Here is a 13,574-nt window from a genome sequence, read left to right as displayed (position 1 = left end):
AACCTGCCTTGCCTTGCTTTTGGTGGATTGAGGAACATTGTTCGAGCAGTCAGACCTCCACAAACACACTCTCCTGAGAGTGTGTTCCTGTGTGGAAACAATACACCAGATGAAGTGTGGGAATGTGTGCATCCTGGGCCATGTGTTGTTTCAGCAGCTCAGAGACTTCTGGCTAAGGCTGCTTCATGTATTTACCTTTCCGTGGAGCGTTTCCATATTGATCTCATAGAGCTAGCTCTCTCCAGTCTGCTCCGACAGCAGAGCCGCCCACCAACAGCAGACTCTTATGTAACCCTGATCGCTTCACCACATGTTCAACACTGTCACCACAACTCAGATGTATGGAAACAATTCAATAGGCCCAGTTTGCATGACATGGCCATAGGAGCCCAGTGAATTCCCCTCAGAGTAATCCATCATCAGAGCAGAGGCCTGAGAGAAGGTTTACTGGCTGTCTTCCTCTGGAGAGGAAGAGGAGTGCCTCCACATGTGACATCACAAGAAATTTGAAACCCTCATTTTCAGTGCAGGCCCTCCCTACTCTCTGCATGCTCCCTACATTTACTGCCCTCTCTACGTGGGACGCTCTTCTGTGGGTGTCCAACAACAGGACAGAAGCAGTGTTGCTGTCCAGAGCCAAACTACACCTCTAATCCCTGGACTTCACCTCACGGGTCCCCCTGCTGCAGAGACCAGCTGGTAAGTCCCTCACTTAAGTTCCTCAGGCTGAATCGGAGCTCCTCTGCTGCCACGTGGTTTGGCTGGTTGGGGTCTGCAACAGTGAGCAGTCAAAGAAAGACCATCTCAGAGCTTTGCTTTTGAAAGTAGATGTATGATCAAGTCATACAGTTATTGGTAGCCGGACTCAACGTTACTCAACTTCCTATAACTCACTCTAATTGAGATTAAAACAGCATTTTAAGACAATTAAAACAAATATTAAAAGTTTGTTGTTGTTTTTTTTAGAAATTTTGAAGTTTTGTTAATGAATACCAAATTAATTAATAATGGCTGCAGTGTTAACATCTTGAGATGTTATTATTGTTGCAATTTTATTGTATTGACACTTTTCTTTCTATGAATTCACATTTTACGTTTGATTTATTTTCTGTCTATAAACGATTATATTATGACATTAGAAATAAGTGTGGAAAAAGAATGTTAATGTTAATTTGCCCAGGCATGTATGTGTCCGTCAACAACTGCTCGAGTCTAACTCAGGAACAACAGCAAAACAACACCACATGTTTATATTTATTCTCCATATTTATACATGTAAACAGGAGCTGGTGCTTGATGGTATGCTGGAGAACCGCACTAGATCTTAATGTGCTGCACATTTTTAAAATAGACACATAAATAAGGTGACAGTATTATATAAGCAAGTCTACACAGTCCATGCACAGAGAAATAGGGCAGGGCCTCATTCAGGCACACATTGTACACTTTCTCTTCCCTCTTTTCCTCACTGAGTGGCCGACTCAACATAAAACAGTGTCTGTGAAGTTAAAGACCTGCATTTCTTTCTGTCGCCTTATAAAGGTGGTTCAAACGTCTTTGAAAGAAGCCAAACGAAGCATCGTCTTCACAACAATAAAAATGTTTTTATTAATTACATAAAACAGTTATTCACTTCCTCTGCAGGAGTGGGACATTTAAATGGACATCACACAAGCAGACAAACATTAGAATGGACGTTTCTGGTTGTACACAGATTTAAAAGCTGAGCAAAATGAATCAGTGAGCTCCAGAGCTCTAGCTCTATTTGTGAACTTTAGACGGATACAAGCTAGCCAGTGTTTGTGCTGATTCCTGGATACAGCTCTGTACTTACTGTAACACACCGCCTGAGGTTTAGATACATCTGAACCTCTGAGTATCAAAGTGTCAACTATTGCTTTAAGCGGTTTCTTTGCTTCCTGGGCCTACAGCATGTACTCAGGCCAGTGTATTCTCTTCAATTGGAATATGTGTGTTACAACAGCTGCTTTCCATGCTCTCTGGACTAGATTAAACCCACATGTAGGCGGTGTTGTACGTTTTTTTTCCAAGCCTGGTTTTGTTCCATAAATAAAGCTTGAACATTTGAGTCCCGACCAAAGCACATACTGTAGCACCAAACTTTCCATTTGTAATCTGTCTTTAGCCAAGAAACATTGGCAAGAAACTCTTAAATCTGATTGGTGCATGGGGGATTGGATAGTATCAGGTGAGTAGGCAGTCTAGGAAACTGTTTATTTACTCTACAGTCCCTAATTTTCTTCTTACTAATAACAACTGGCTTTTAAATTGTCCTTCATGGTTAAACAGTCCGTTTAGTATTAAAAAAGTAGATTTAAACAACTATGTGTTAAATGTGCTAGACAGAAATACAGGATCAGAAATCTGGTTAAATGAGTCCGTCAAAGTATAGCCGGTTTTGAGTGACAAGTCACCCTTTAATTGACAGACAGTACCTGGTCATGATACGGATCCCCTACAAGTTCCAATTCAAGTGTGAGGATTCTAACAATCAGTTATTATTTACAATGCTATAGGTGCTTTTTAGCGAACAAACCTGAGTGTAGGTATCTAAACATATGTTGTAATTGGTCTACCACCACTTGAACTGCATGACAAGAGCATCATAGATTCCACATATATACTGTATATACTGTATACATGTGTGTGTATATATATATATATATATATATATATATATATATATATACACTGTATATACTGTATGTGTGTATATATATATACTAATGCAAATGAATGCATGTCAGTATGAAAATGTATAATGTCTATTTACAAATAGAGTCCATGTGACTGAGTGTCAATGTCTGGGGAAGCAGCTCAGTAGTGTTTGAGCAGGGAGGTCATTCTCAGCTGTTATCGCTGTGTCTGTCGTTCCTGAGGCCAACAGGGACCAGATATCCACAACTGGAGCCACCCAGACTTGGCTTCAATCCAGCCTTGTATCTCTAGAGCCACGTTGCCTTTCACTGGGCTTCAGGAATTACCTACAACCTAATTCTAATAGATTTGATTCTGGCTAAGGTCTGTTTTTTTCAGGCCTGCTCTTTGTATTAGCAAAGAGAAACTCGCAACTATGAGGCTGGTTATTAGAATAGTAACTATTAACTATGTTTGAATGTGTTATTAGTAAAACAGTTAGCCTATCTAAGTAGATACCAAATTCAAATATTACAGTTTCCATAAGCAGATTTCCTACTGCTCCATGTGGAGCCCCTGCTAACAATTAGCAATGTGGTGAGCCCTTCTCGCTGTGCGGATCCCACTAAATTGACTAAGTTACAGTGGATGGACATTTTCTATATCTGTTGGGAAAACATAGCATCTATACAAAAAAAAAAAACTCTCTTGACTCTTAAACTGTTGTACTTTGCAGTCATGTTTGTGTCAAGACTGAGATTTGTCAAGTGATTTTTGTGTTATGGAGCGACATACCGACGACGTCCAAGGCTTAGCTAAATTTGTTTTCAGTTATAGTGTAAAATAAATATCAGGGTTATATAGTTTTATAACGTTAGCTAAACTGTTCACAGGCTACTTCTGCTTGCATGCTAACGTTGCTAAGGTTGATCAGTGGTGTTTACCATTATAAAATAGCCTACTGAGAAGTTTACTAATTCTTTGTAAGCTGAGACGAGAATTCAGCATGATTTCATTAGTCAGTCCATCCCTGCATTTTGCTTCAAAGGGCTTAGGTCACATTTAGGTCAACGTATACATGATCATATTTCAACAAGGAAACACATCTGCTAATGTTTAGATCAACTGACCATCTGAACATAAAACACGCTTACTAGCGTTTGAGCAACATACATGATCACATCTGAACATAAAACACATCTGCTAAAGTTTAGGTTAACAAAAAGTTGGTCATATGTAGTCCTATGATAGAACCTCATATTAGTACAGAGACCAGAACAAACTATGTATAGAAATGTATGTGTTTACACCAGACTCTGTATAGAGAGATCATCTCTAGATGACGTTATTGAATTGTTGATGGAGCAGCTACAATGTTAGCATAGCCTAGCTCCCATCAATCCAAGCTCCATTAAAAAAACAAGCATTTTACAAGTTATTTGCTTGCCATCTTGCAGACAGACTTAACAAATCATGAATTCAGACTTTTACCATCATTATTTCAGCATCCCCTTTTTATCTATTTATTGGAATTAAATTACAGCTAAATCGTTCAATTTGGGTTCACAAAGCTGTGGTCAGCCCAGCGCCCCTCCCTCTCCGGTGTGTCTACAACCAGAGATGCAAATAAACATAAATGATGCCACCAATAACAACAAATGATCCCGTGGTCAAACTTGTGCCAGTAACGCAGGGCGAAAATTCACTTTGCGTTTGGAGTGAACACACGTTTAGGGGAGAGTGGGGTAATTTGTGCTAAGGGACAAGTAGTGCCACCCCTGTTATCTAGAAAACCATACAATAAGTTGGTCATGTGACCACATATTTTTGAAGAGGCATCCATTTCACTCATCCTGCAATAAAGGGAGAAACATGGCTTGAGAGGTAAGCACATAAAAGTTCAAAACAACATTTTTTACCCTCCAAAATAACATTTCTATGAACAATCTTTTTGATTGCTGTGTTTAAACAATTATAGACAACTTTGAGTTTTTAAGTAAAAATTGGCACTACTTATGCCACTCTCCCCTACTGTATAGTTCACTCTCAGTCTAGTCTATAGCAGGCAACTCTGATGAAGCCATTGGTCACCACCAGGACATCAGAACACAGACTCATTTAGAGACCAGCTGGAGAAACCATGGACCATTTAGCAGTTGAAGAGACAGGTGTTTCCCTCAGCAGTTAGTAGAGAAGGCATCAGGCAATACAAACACAAGCCCTAATCAATCATAATGTAGCGATAAGACACTGCTAGATCATCATCACGTTCAATTAATTCAACTTTAGATGAAGAAGATATTTTAATTGGCTGTTCTACCACCATTAATTCATTCATAAATAAATAAATGTTCAATTTGAGTAGCTGGAACTGTTGAATTATTTGTTACAAAAAGGCTTAATGAAGTAATTTCCTATCACTTGACTAATTGAGTAATCATTCACCTTACATTTAATTTGAAATTTTGGGCCACTAAAGCAAATACATGATGATACCAGTTATAGCCAAACGTGAACAGTATACTATTTGACCTGCAGCTTGTTGTTGGTCTCTTCCACTGGTACATTTTGACCAAATAGACTTGGGTTTGTGTACTTTGATACTGTTGACATGGGTTGAATGTGGCTGCTGTGCTCTGCTCGTGAAATTCACTTCACCTCTCTTCGTCTGTCTTCTCTCATGAAACGTTGTTGAATAGACCCTTTTACAGCCGATGTCATTAAAAAATATATAAAGTTCATGTTGTCAACGTTAGTGTTGTTTTGCCCAGGCATCAACCTGCAGTTCTGAAAATGTAAGCCAAGGCTGAAGTTGCTTAAATTTGAATTCTCTCTACTGGCCATCAGAGAGGGGGCTCTTCTACTTGTAAAAGTAAGTCTAATTGCATAGAAGTCTATGAGAAAATGACCCAACTTCTTACGCAGTCTCTACTGTGGCCTCGTTACCATTGTTGACGTTGTAACCATGCCAATGCTGACTGTACCATGGACGTCCCTTAAACTTGCATTCTCTCTACTGGCCTTCTGGTTGCAAAAATAAGTCTTGAGAATGACCCTACTTTTCACTTGTGCGCTTGTGCTCCTCAGATCCACCCGTCGCTCCTCCACAGTCCAAATATGGTCACTTCCGTCCGCAAGCTGCAAAAGTCCAAGATTGGGATGGCCAAAATGCCAAACACAATGTCTTACTATTTATATACATTGGGATGATATTGGGGCGGCTGTGGCTCAGAGATAGAGTGAGTCCAATCGGTTGGTGGTTCGAATCCTCCAAGCCGCATCCTGAAGTGTCCTTCGGCAAGATATTGAACCCCAAATTGCCCATGAATGCTGTGCCATCAGCGTGTGAATGTGTGTGTTTGAGATGGTTCCTCTGCCATCAGTGTATGAATGTTTGTAAATGGGTAAATGTAGACAGAATGTAGTGTAAAATGCCTTGAGTGGGGAAAACACTAAAAAAAGCGCTCTATAAATGCAGGTCCATACAGTCTATGGTCTGTCTGCGACTAGGCAGGAAGTGAAGAGTGTATATCCGACCTTTTTGACTGACACCAGCTGCCTGTGTCTGCTGAGAGTTATTTCTGTCTTCTCTACAACATGTCTGTCCATGCTGGAGGACAGATCATCCCTTTTTTGCTTTTCCTTGGGTTTCTGCGTTTTACTTTTTGAAGAAGTAAAAATCTTAAATCTGCAGTGTTTGGATAGATCTAATTATATTTTTTAATAGTTACAAAGTCAACATCTGTGATAAAAAAAAAGTTGTAGAAATAGATTTGACTTGACATTATATCTAACATTAAGCAGGCCTTTTAGCACAGTCACAAATGTAGTGTCTGGTATTCATGTTCACTTATTTTAACATTGTTATTATTATTATTCTCTGGACCATTTTGTCTAAAACTACACACTTGCAGTCACCAGCTAGTATTGTTTTAACTGTGATGACTGCACATGACACCTTAAGAATATATACTGTAGTTACAGCTAAAGCTATCCCAGTAAACAGTTCAGATATTGATGAGGTCAGTATAGTACAGTCAATAAAACATGATAAAATGTGCAACACATGAGTTGTTTTTAAGTTGATTGTTTCTCCTTTAACATGCTTTATTTTTCATATTTTTGAAAACAGAATAGGTCAGCCTATGTCCCTCTTATAAGGATGGAGCTGCAGAAGCTATCTAATGGTAATCACCACCATGACGGTGCTGTGGAGGGAGGGTATGTATGTGAGCTCAGACTCGCTATCAATTCTTGGTATATCAAGTGCATTCCTATTAATTAAAGGTGTGTAATATTTGCTCTTTGGTTTGTGATGGATGTTACAGAATCCCTCCTGAAGAAGAAAAGTTCCTGCAAAAGAGCGATGGAGCGAAGAGACCTGAGTTCACAGATGTGAGTTCATTCACCCAGTGAACATCATCACACTATACACCTATTGCAGGGCTAACGAAACTGATAAATGTTGACATGATCCAGGCGGCACTGATCATTGATAATCGTTATTGTGTCTCTGAAGTTAATATTCCACTCTTTTCTAGTTTGAAGGTAAAACCTCCATGGGGATGTCCGTCTTCAACCTGAGTAATGCCATCATGGGCAGCGGCATTCTGGGTCTGTCATACGCCATGTCAAACACCGGCATCGTCCTTTTCCTGTGAGTAACAGAGATATACACACTTTAGTACACAGAGTTCAGCTGAGCGTGACCCACACACACACCCCCACACACACCCACACACACCCACACACACACACACACACACACACACACACACACACACACACACACACACACACACACACACACACACACACACATGTTCTGTACCTCGGTGATTCTCTGAAAACGACCGACAGAAGACAAACAGAAACACGAGAGGACAAAAGGTCAACATTACACAACACGTGCTGATGCCATGTGTCGTTATGAAACTTACGGAGTCATTCAAATAGAAAAGTAAAATGTTACCAAATGTCAAAACTGGAATTTCCCTGAAATCTGCAATGTCAAATCATTGTCTTCAATGACAACGTCTGTCAGTCTGTCTGTCTGTCTGTCTGTCTGTCTGTCTGTCTGTCTGACTGTCTGTCTGCTATTTGTGTTTTCCAGGATCTTGCTGATATGTATCGCCTGCCTGTCCTGTTATTCCGTCCATCTGCTGCTACGCAGCGCCGGAGTTGTAGGTGAGGCTTCATTAAATGTGGACCGTATTGTCAGATTTCCCTTCTCCTGCATCGAAGGCCAGTCCACTGCTCGTCCTTGTCCAGGTGTCCACTATCACATGCTTCTCTGTTACCGTTCTCTTCAGGTATTCGTGCCTACGAGCAGCTTGGGTTCAGAGCTTTTGGTCATGCAGGGAAGATCATAGCAGCTGTCATCATCACACTGCATAACATCGGAGGTAAGACGTAGGTATACAGGTGGTATGAGCAGCCATTTAGTTTCTGAAGTCCCACTCATCAGTCTCTGTGCTCTCCATGCATCTTTAAAAACGTAGAAATTAACAACTAAATCTCTATTGCTGTTTAAAATAAAGACTTGGAAGCTAAAATAAATAATACATGTATGTACTGTATATGCATGACACTCTGCATGAACTGTATGTGCAAGTGAAGTATTTAGTTTTGCCCTAAACGGCTTCTCGTAGTCAGGAAGGATTTATGTTAATGACGTCACTGTTCTGAGGGAACGTGTAAACTCATGTGCTCATGTTCTCTTTGCTTCCCTCCTCTGCAGCCATGTCCAGCTACCTGTTCATAGTGAAGTCCGAGTTACCGCTGGTCATCCAAGCCTTTCTTAACCAGACGTCCAGCTCTGGGTGAGTACTGCTAACAGCATTGGAATCAACAAAGCTGATCACAGTCAGCGCTCACTTCCTACTGAAGACACGAATCTTCAAACACACCTAACAAATGAACTTTCATTCTGAAACAAAAGCTCAGTCATTTTCTAAAACAGTACTTTTAGCAAACAAACAAGAGGAAATCATGCGTTTGTTGGGGACTATTTCCAGCAGTGGATAATTACACATATTGGTGGTCTTGTGTTTAGGTGAAAGCTTAACTGTATGTGTTTGTGGTGTCATGTGTGTCTCATAGCGAATGGTTCATGAATGGAAACTACCTCATCATCATCGTCACTGTCTGCATCATCCTCCCACTGGCCCTGATGAAGCACCTTGGTACGTCACTTCCTCTCAATTAGATCATAATCAGCAACTCACGAAACACACTGATGCTCTGACAGGTTGTCTATAACAACACCATCAATCATTTTAAGTCTTTTTCCAAGAAAAGTCTGTCAAAATATGGGCCAATATGTCGTTTTAATACAAGAGACTCAAAACTGTGTAAATTTGTCACAGGTGTTTTGAATCTTTTATTGAATTGTGCAAGCAATGCCTCTACTATAGCCCTACAAACTTTCATTTGATTTTTCGGATTTGGAGAAACCTTCCTCACATTTCTGTTACAAGAAATAAAAAAAATGTTTTAGTTAACATTAGCTCAGTATCGTTTTAGTTGTGAAGAGTTGATCAGCTTTTGTGTCGACCGTTGACCGTTTTTAGCATAATTTCATGTAATTTTTTGACAGGAGTGTCTGTGAATGGTACAGAGTACATTCTGTAAATCTTGAATTAAGTTCAAAAAATGAGTGTATGTGTCACCATAATTGTATATAAAATTATTTAAGAGGCACGATGTTATAATATGCACATTATTAACATGGCCTCATTATTTTTAAATATCACAGTTATCACCGTATGGTGACACCTCTATCTTCCATAACAATGAACTAGACCTTTTTCCAAGTCACTCATACACGATATTCAGTTATTCTCATGGAAATTCACCACCATCAGTGCTTTTATATCAACAATAAAATCTTATATTTCCCCATACTGTCTCTCAATGAGATTAGCTGTCTAAATTAAGGTTATTTTAAATTAATTTAAAAAAAAAACATAAAGGAGTCAAAATAATGATTCTGCTCTATGATTCTATATGTGTGTGTGAGGGTTGTTCTCTTGTGTTCTGCAGGTTATCTCGGTTACACCAGTGGCTTCTCCCTCTCCTGCATGGTCTTCTTCCTCTCTGCAGTGAGTCAACCTTAGCAACATTACCTGTAGTAGCTAGCTAACATTATACAAGCATTCATACGGTAATATTCTATCTGTTATATGACATTCATTTTACACTATGAAAGTTTTTCTTTTGTATCGATACTGGATTTGTCTTTTGTATCACTATTTACAAACACAAAAAAGTGCTATATGATATAGATATATAGGTATGTATCTGGACAGCAGATGTTTAACTGCCAGAACAGAGCAAGCTTTTATGAGGAGACACTTTAGGCCAAAGTAAACTGGAGCTCCAGATTTCAGGTAACAAGCTTCATAAGGCGACTAACTTTTGGATGTTTGATTCCAGAGATATATCTCGTTTTGGTCCCTGCAGGGGAATCATTTACCCTCTTTCTCTGTCACGTCAGGTCATCTACAAGAAATTCAACATTGCTTGTCCTCTGGAAGTGTTTGGTAACTTCTCTGTGAGCACGGACGTCCTAGAAGACACATGCACTGTCAAATACTTCACCATCAACCAAGAGGTCAGACATGAACTTCAAGCACACATCAATTACCTTTTGCATTTGAACCGTTCATTGATGATGAGTTCTGTTTCGGAGGACTGTGGTGAGCTCTGAACACGGCTCAGGAACTATTTGTGGGTGCATCGTATTACGCCTGGCTGGACGGGGTTCATGTGCTTCCTGGAAAGCAACTGAGTGAAGTTACGCTGTGGCTTGATTTGCAGACGGCGTACACCATCCCCATCCTGGCGTTCGCTTTTGTTTGTCACCCTGAAGTGCTTCCCATCTACACTGAACTGATCAAGTAAGATGCAGACGATTCTTTGGGTGAAAAAACATTCCTGACTCTAACATCAAGAGACAAGGGAATGCTGCACTCAAAAACCAAAAATATTCTCCCAGAAAATCAACACAGTTCAATTTCAGGTCCACGGAAAGAGAGAAAAGACCAGTGGCATGATTGTAATAATACATTGGTTACTGGAGTGTTTCTATACCTGCACACTTTCTTTTTCACCTTTTAGAGGTATTTTTTGAATTTCCGGGCTAGACACACTTCAGACAAAACTCTAGGGTATAGTTAGTCTTTAAGGCTAATTCTGCTTTAGTACAGCTTGGTTCTTATTTCTGTGTTTTGGTCGTCACTTCTATCAGATAAAATCTGGGGAAAAACAGCAACATTGCAGATCCAGAAACATACAGTTAATCCAGATTATCGAAACCAGCGAGAGCACCTGAAATGTCTCACTTGGGCGTTTGTTCACAATCCGTCAACTGTATCTTTCAATATAACCTTTCTAAGAATAGAGTTTATCAATAGCCATGCTTCTATCTCTTGAATACTTGTACTGTATTGATAGAATATGTGCCATCCTGTTCCCCTACAGCCCAAACAAGAGAAGAATGCAGAATATTGGCAATGTTTCCATCCTGGGCATGTTCATCATGTACTCCTTCACGGCCACGTTTGGCTACCTGACCTTCTACGGTGAGAGCGGCGTCTCTTCAAGCCAGCTGCAGAGTGTAGCTCAGTAATGATTGACAGGTGTCACATGCTCCATATGTGTGTATGTTGGCAGGAAACACTGAAGCAGAGCTCCTCCATACCTACAGTAAAGTGGACCCGCTGGACACTCTGATCCTGTGTGTTCGACTGGCCGTCCTGGTGGCCGTCACTCTGACCGTCCCAGTGGTCTTGTTTCCTGTAAGAACATGTCTCACACACACACACACACACACATCCATCTGATCTGAAATGTGTGTTTTTGAGCTTTGTGTAGATTCACTAATGTTTTATCCAAACATCACTGAGTGAGATTTAAAATATTCTGCTGCTCTGCTGTGATTTTTGACGTAAAACATATGTATATTTGTTTGATCTGATAGATTTGATCATTGTGCGTCCTCATGTCTGTGTTTCTGACAGATCCGCCGTGCACTCCTGCAACTGCTGTTTCCAGGGAAACCCTTCCACTGGCTCCGTCACATCGCCATCGCCATGTGTCTGCTGTTTGCTGTCAACCTGCTGGTCATCCTCGTTCCAAACATTCGAGACATCTTCGGGATTACTGGTAGACCCAAAAGATTCACTAATATTGTAGTGTAGAACCTGTGACTAGAGACGAAGGTGTTTCACTGCTGATGAGGATTGTATTTCCTCTTAGTCTCAGTGGACATTAAAAGACATAAATGTGATGTTAAACCAAGATAAATGCAGGTCACACAGTTCTGGACTTTATTTGCCTTAAAACAGTGATGGTTTGTTGTACCTCCTCTGTATCTAGGGGCAACCACTGCTCCCAGTCTGATCTTCATCCTTCCCGGATTGTTCTACATCCGCATCATCCCCACCGACCTCGAGCCCATGAACTCCAGACCAAAGATCCAGGTGAGTTCCCATCTCTGCCTGATGGGGGGGAGTTTAAAACCAGGTGATTCTACATTGACAGATCTTCTTTGGGTTTTCAGGCAGCCTGTTTCACAGCACTGGGTTTCATATTCATGACCATGAGCCTGACATTCATCGGGCTGGACTGGATGAGCGGAGAAAAGCGAAATCTCGGCGGCCATTAAAGTGCACCTCGAGCTCTACAGCAACAGCATTCCACTGCTGCAGAGGTCCAAGGTCCTGCCCGGCGGCTCTGGGCTTTGGTTGGACTGTTTTTATTGATCATGAGGACAATCTGTTCCTCCAGAAAGATGAGAGGAGCCCCGTCTGGTCCCAACACCCACTCAGGTTGATATATATGTAGACATGTATGTGTTTATACAGTAGCACCAGGATCCATCCCAGGTAGCATTCTTCTGTTCTCCATGAAGAACTGACAAACATGTTGACCATGGCAGCCCCTCAACCACAAAAAAAAACATACATCTTAATGGAGGCTCAATGTGGTGTAACAGCAATAATAAAAACCTCTGTTTAATTATCCGTTTGATAGAGAAAATGTATTTGGTTTGTGCTGGATTGATTCAAAAAGGGATCCCATCATGGAGGTTAACATCGTAGTCCAATGCTTTCTGCTCATCTGACAGCATGACGTAGCTGATTTGACGTGATGTGTGAACTGCGATTCTGCAGAGAAAACTGGAAGAAATTATTTTGGCTTCCATCGGCCAAAGTCAGACATGAAGTTGCATGCAACTGTGAACAAATTAATTTTGTGATTCATTTGTGAATTTATTCTGGATATCATATGTGGATATTGTTTAATAAAGATTCACATGAAAATTAACCTGTCAGCGTGGTATATCAATACAATATAAGTTTATTTAAAAATAGAAATATTTTTAAGCATGGTATGGTTATCACAAATTAATATCACAAATAAAAGGCCATATAAATGTAATGTATTTGATCATACATGAAAAATACATTTGTTCAAGTGCATTAATGATTTAATTTGATGAGTTAGCAGGAAGCAATTCAGTGTCAGAGAGCATTTTTTCCCATGAGGACTTGATGAATTGTATAGCTTGCAGATTGTATAAAAGCAGTAGACGTAGTCATCGTGACGTCACCCAGTGGTTTGTGGTCACAGAGGCTGATCCTCTGGGAACACTGCATGTGATAGCGCTGATGGCACGTGTGTTTGCAGTGGAGAGCGGATTTAGCTGGCGGAGCATAGCTTGTGTGTAATGGTGGTCTGAGTTGGCGTGCAGTATCCAGTTGCATGGGAGAGCAACCGTCTGATTTCTTCTTCTAAGTAGAAGCATTCTGTGTACATTCGACATCTGAGACCAGATTTATAACCGTACCAATATGCTGATGGAGACTGGTAACCAGTAGAAGACTTTATAAATGGCATAGACCAATGAA

At 40.5% G+C, this 13,574-nt stretch overlaps 1 protein-coding gene across 2 annotated transcripts; it reads left to right on the top strand.

Annotated features, from left to right (window-relative positions):
• The first annotated feature begins 578 nt into the window (after window positions 1-578).
• Window positions 579-12,979, top strand: slc38a5b (solute carrier family 38 member 5b). Of its 2 annotated transcripts, none has more exons than XM_084015829.1 (16): window positions 579-699; window positions 6,791-6,879; window positions 6,987-7,053; window positions 7,200-7,315; window positions 7,772-7,845; window positions 7,971-8,063; window positions 8,399-8,480; window positions 8,761-8,843; window positions 9,703-9,761; window positions 10,157-10,273; window positions 10,480-10,559; window positions 11,143-11,243; window positions 11,335-11,459; window positions 11,682-11,826; window positions 12,040-12,143; window positions 12,224-12,978. In XM_084015829.1, the coding sequence occupies exons 2-16, from the start codon at window positions 6,821-6,823 to the stop codon at window positions 12,326-12,328; spliced, it is 1,410 nt and encodes a 469-aa protein (XP_083871955.1). In that variant the 5' UTR covers window positions 579-699; window positions 6,791-6,820; the 3' UTR covers window positions 12,329-12,978. The 2 variants fall into 2 exon arrangements, with proteins under 2 accessions (XP_083871955.1, XP_083871954.1); XM_084015828.1 differs by lacking the exon at window positions 579-699 and adding an exon at window positions 5,850-5,897 and having other exon boundaries at window positions 12,224-12,979.
• The last annotated feature ends 595 nt before the right edge of the window (window positions 12,980-13,574 follow it).

The sequence above is a fragment of the Eutrigla gurnardus genome (assembly GCF_963514095.1).
Source record: "Eutrigla gurnardus genome assembly, chromosome: 8".
NCBI lineage: Eukaryota > Metazoa > Chordata > Actinopteri > Perciformes > Triglidae > Eutrigla > Eutrigla gurnardus.
The sequence above is the reverse complement of the archived record's forward strand: the minus strand, read 5'-3'. Positions and strand labels throughout refer to the sequence as shown.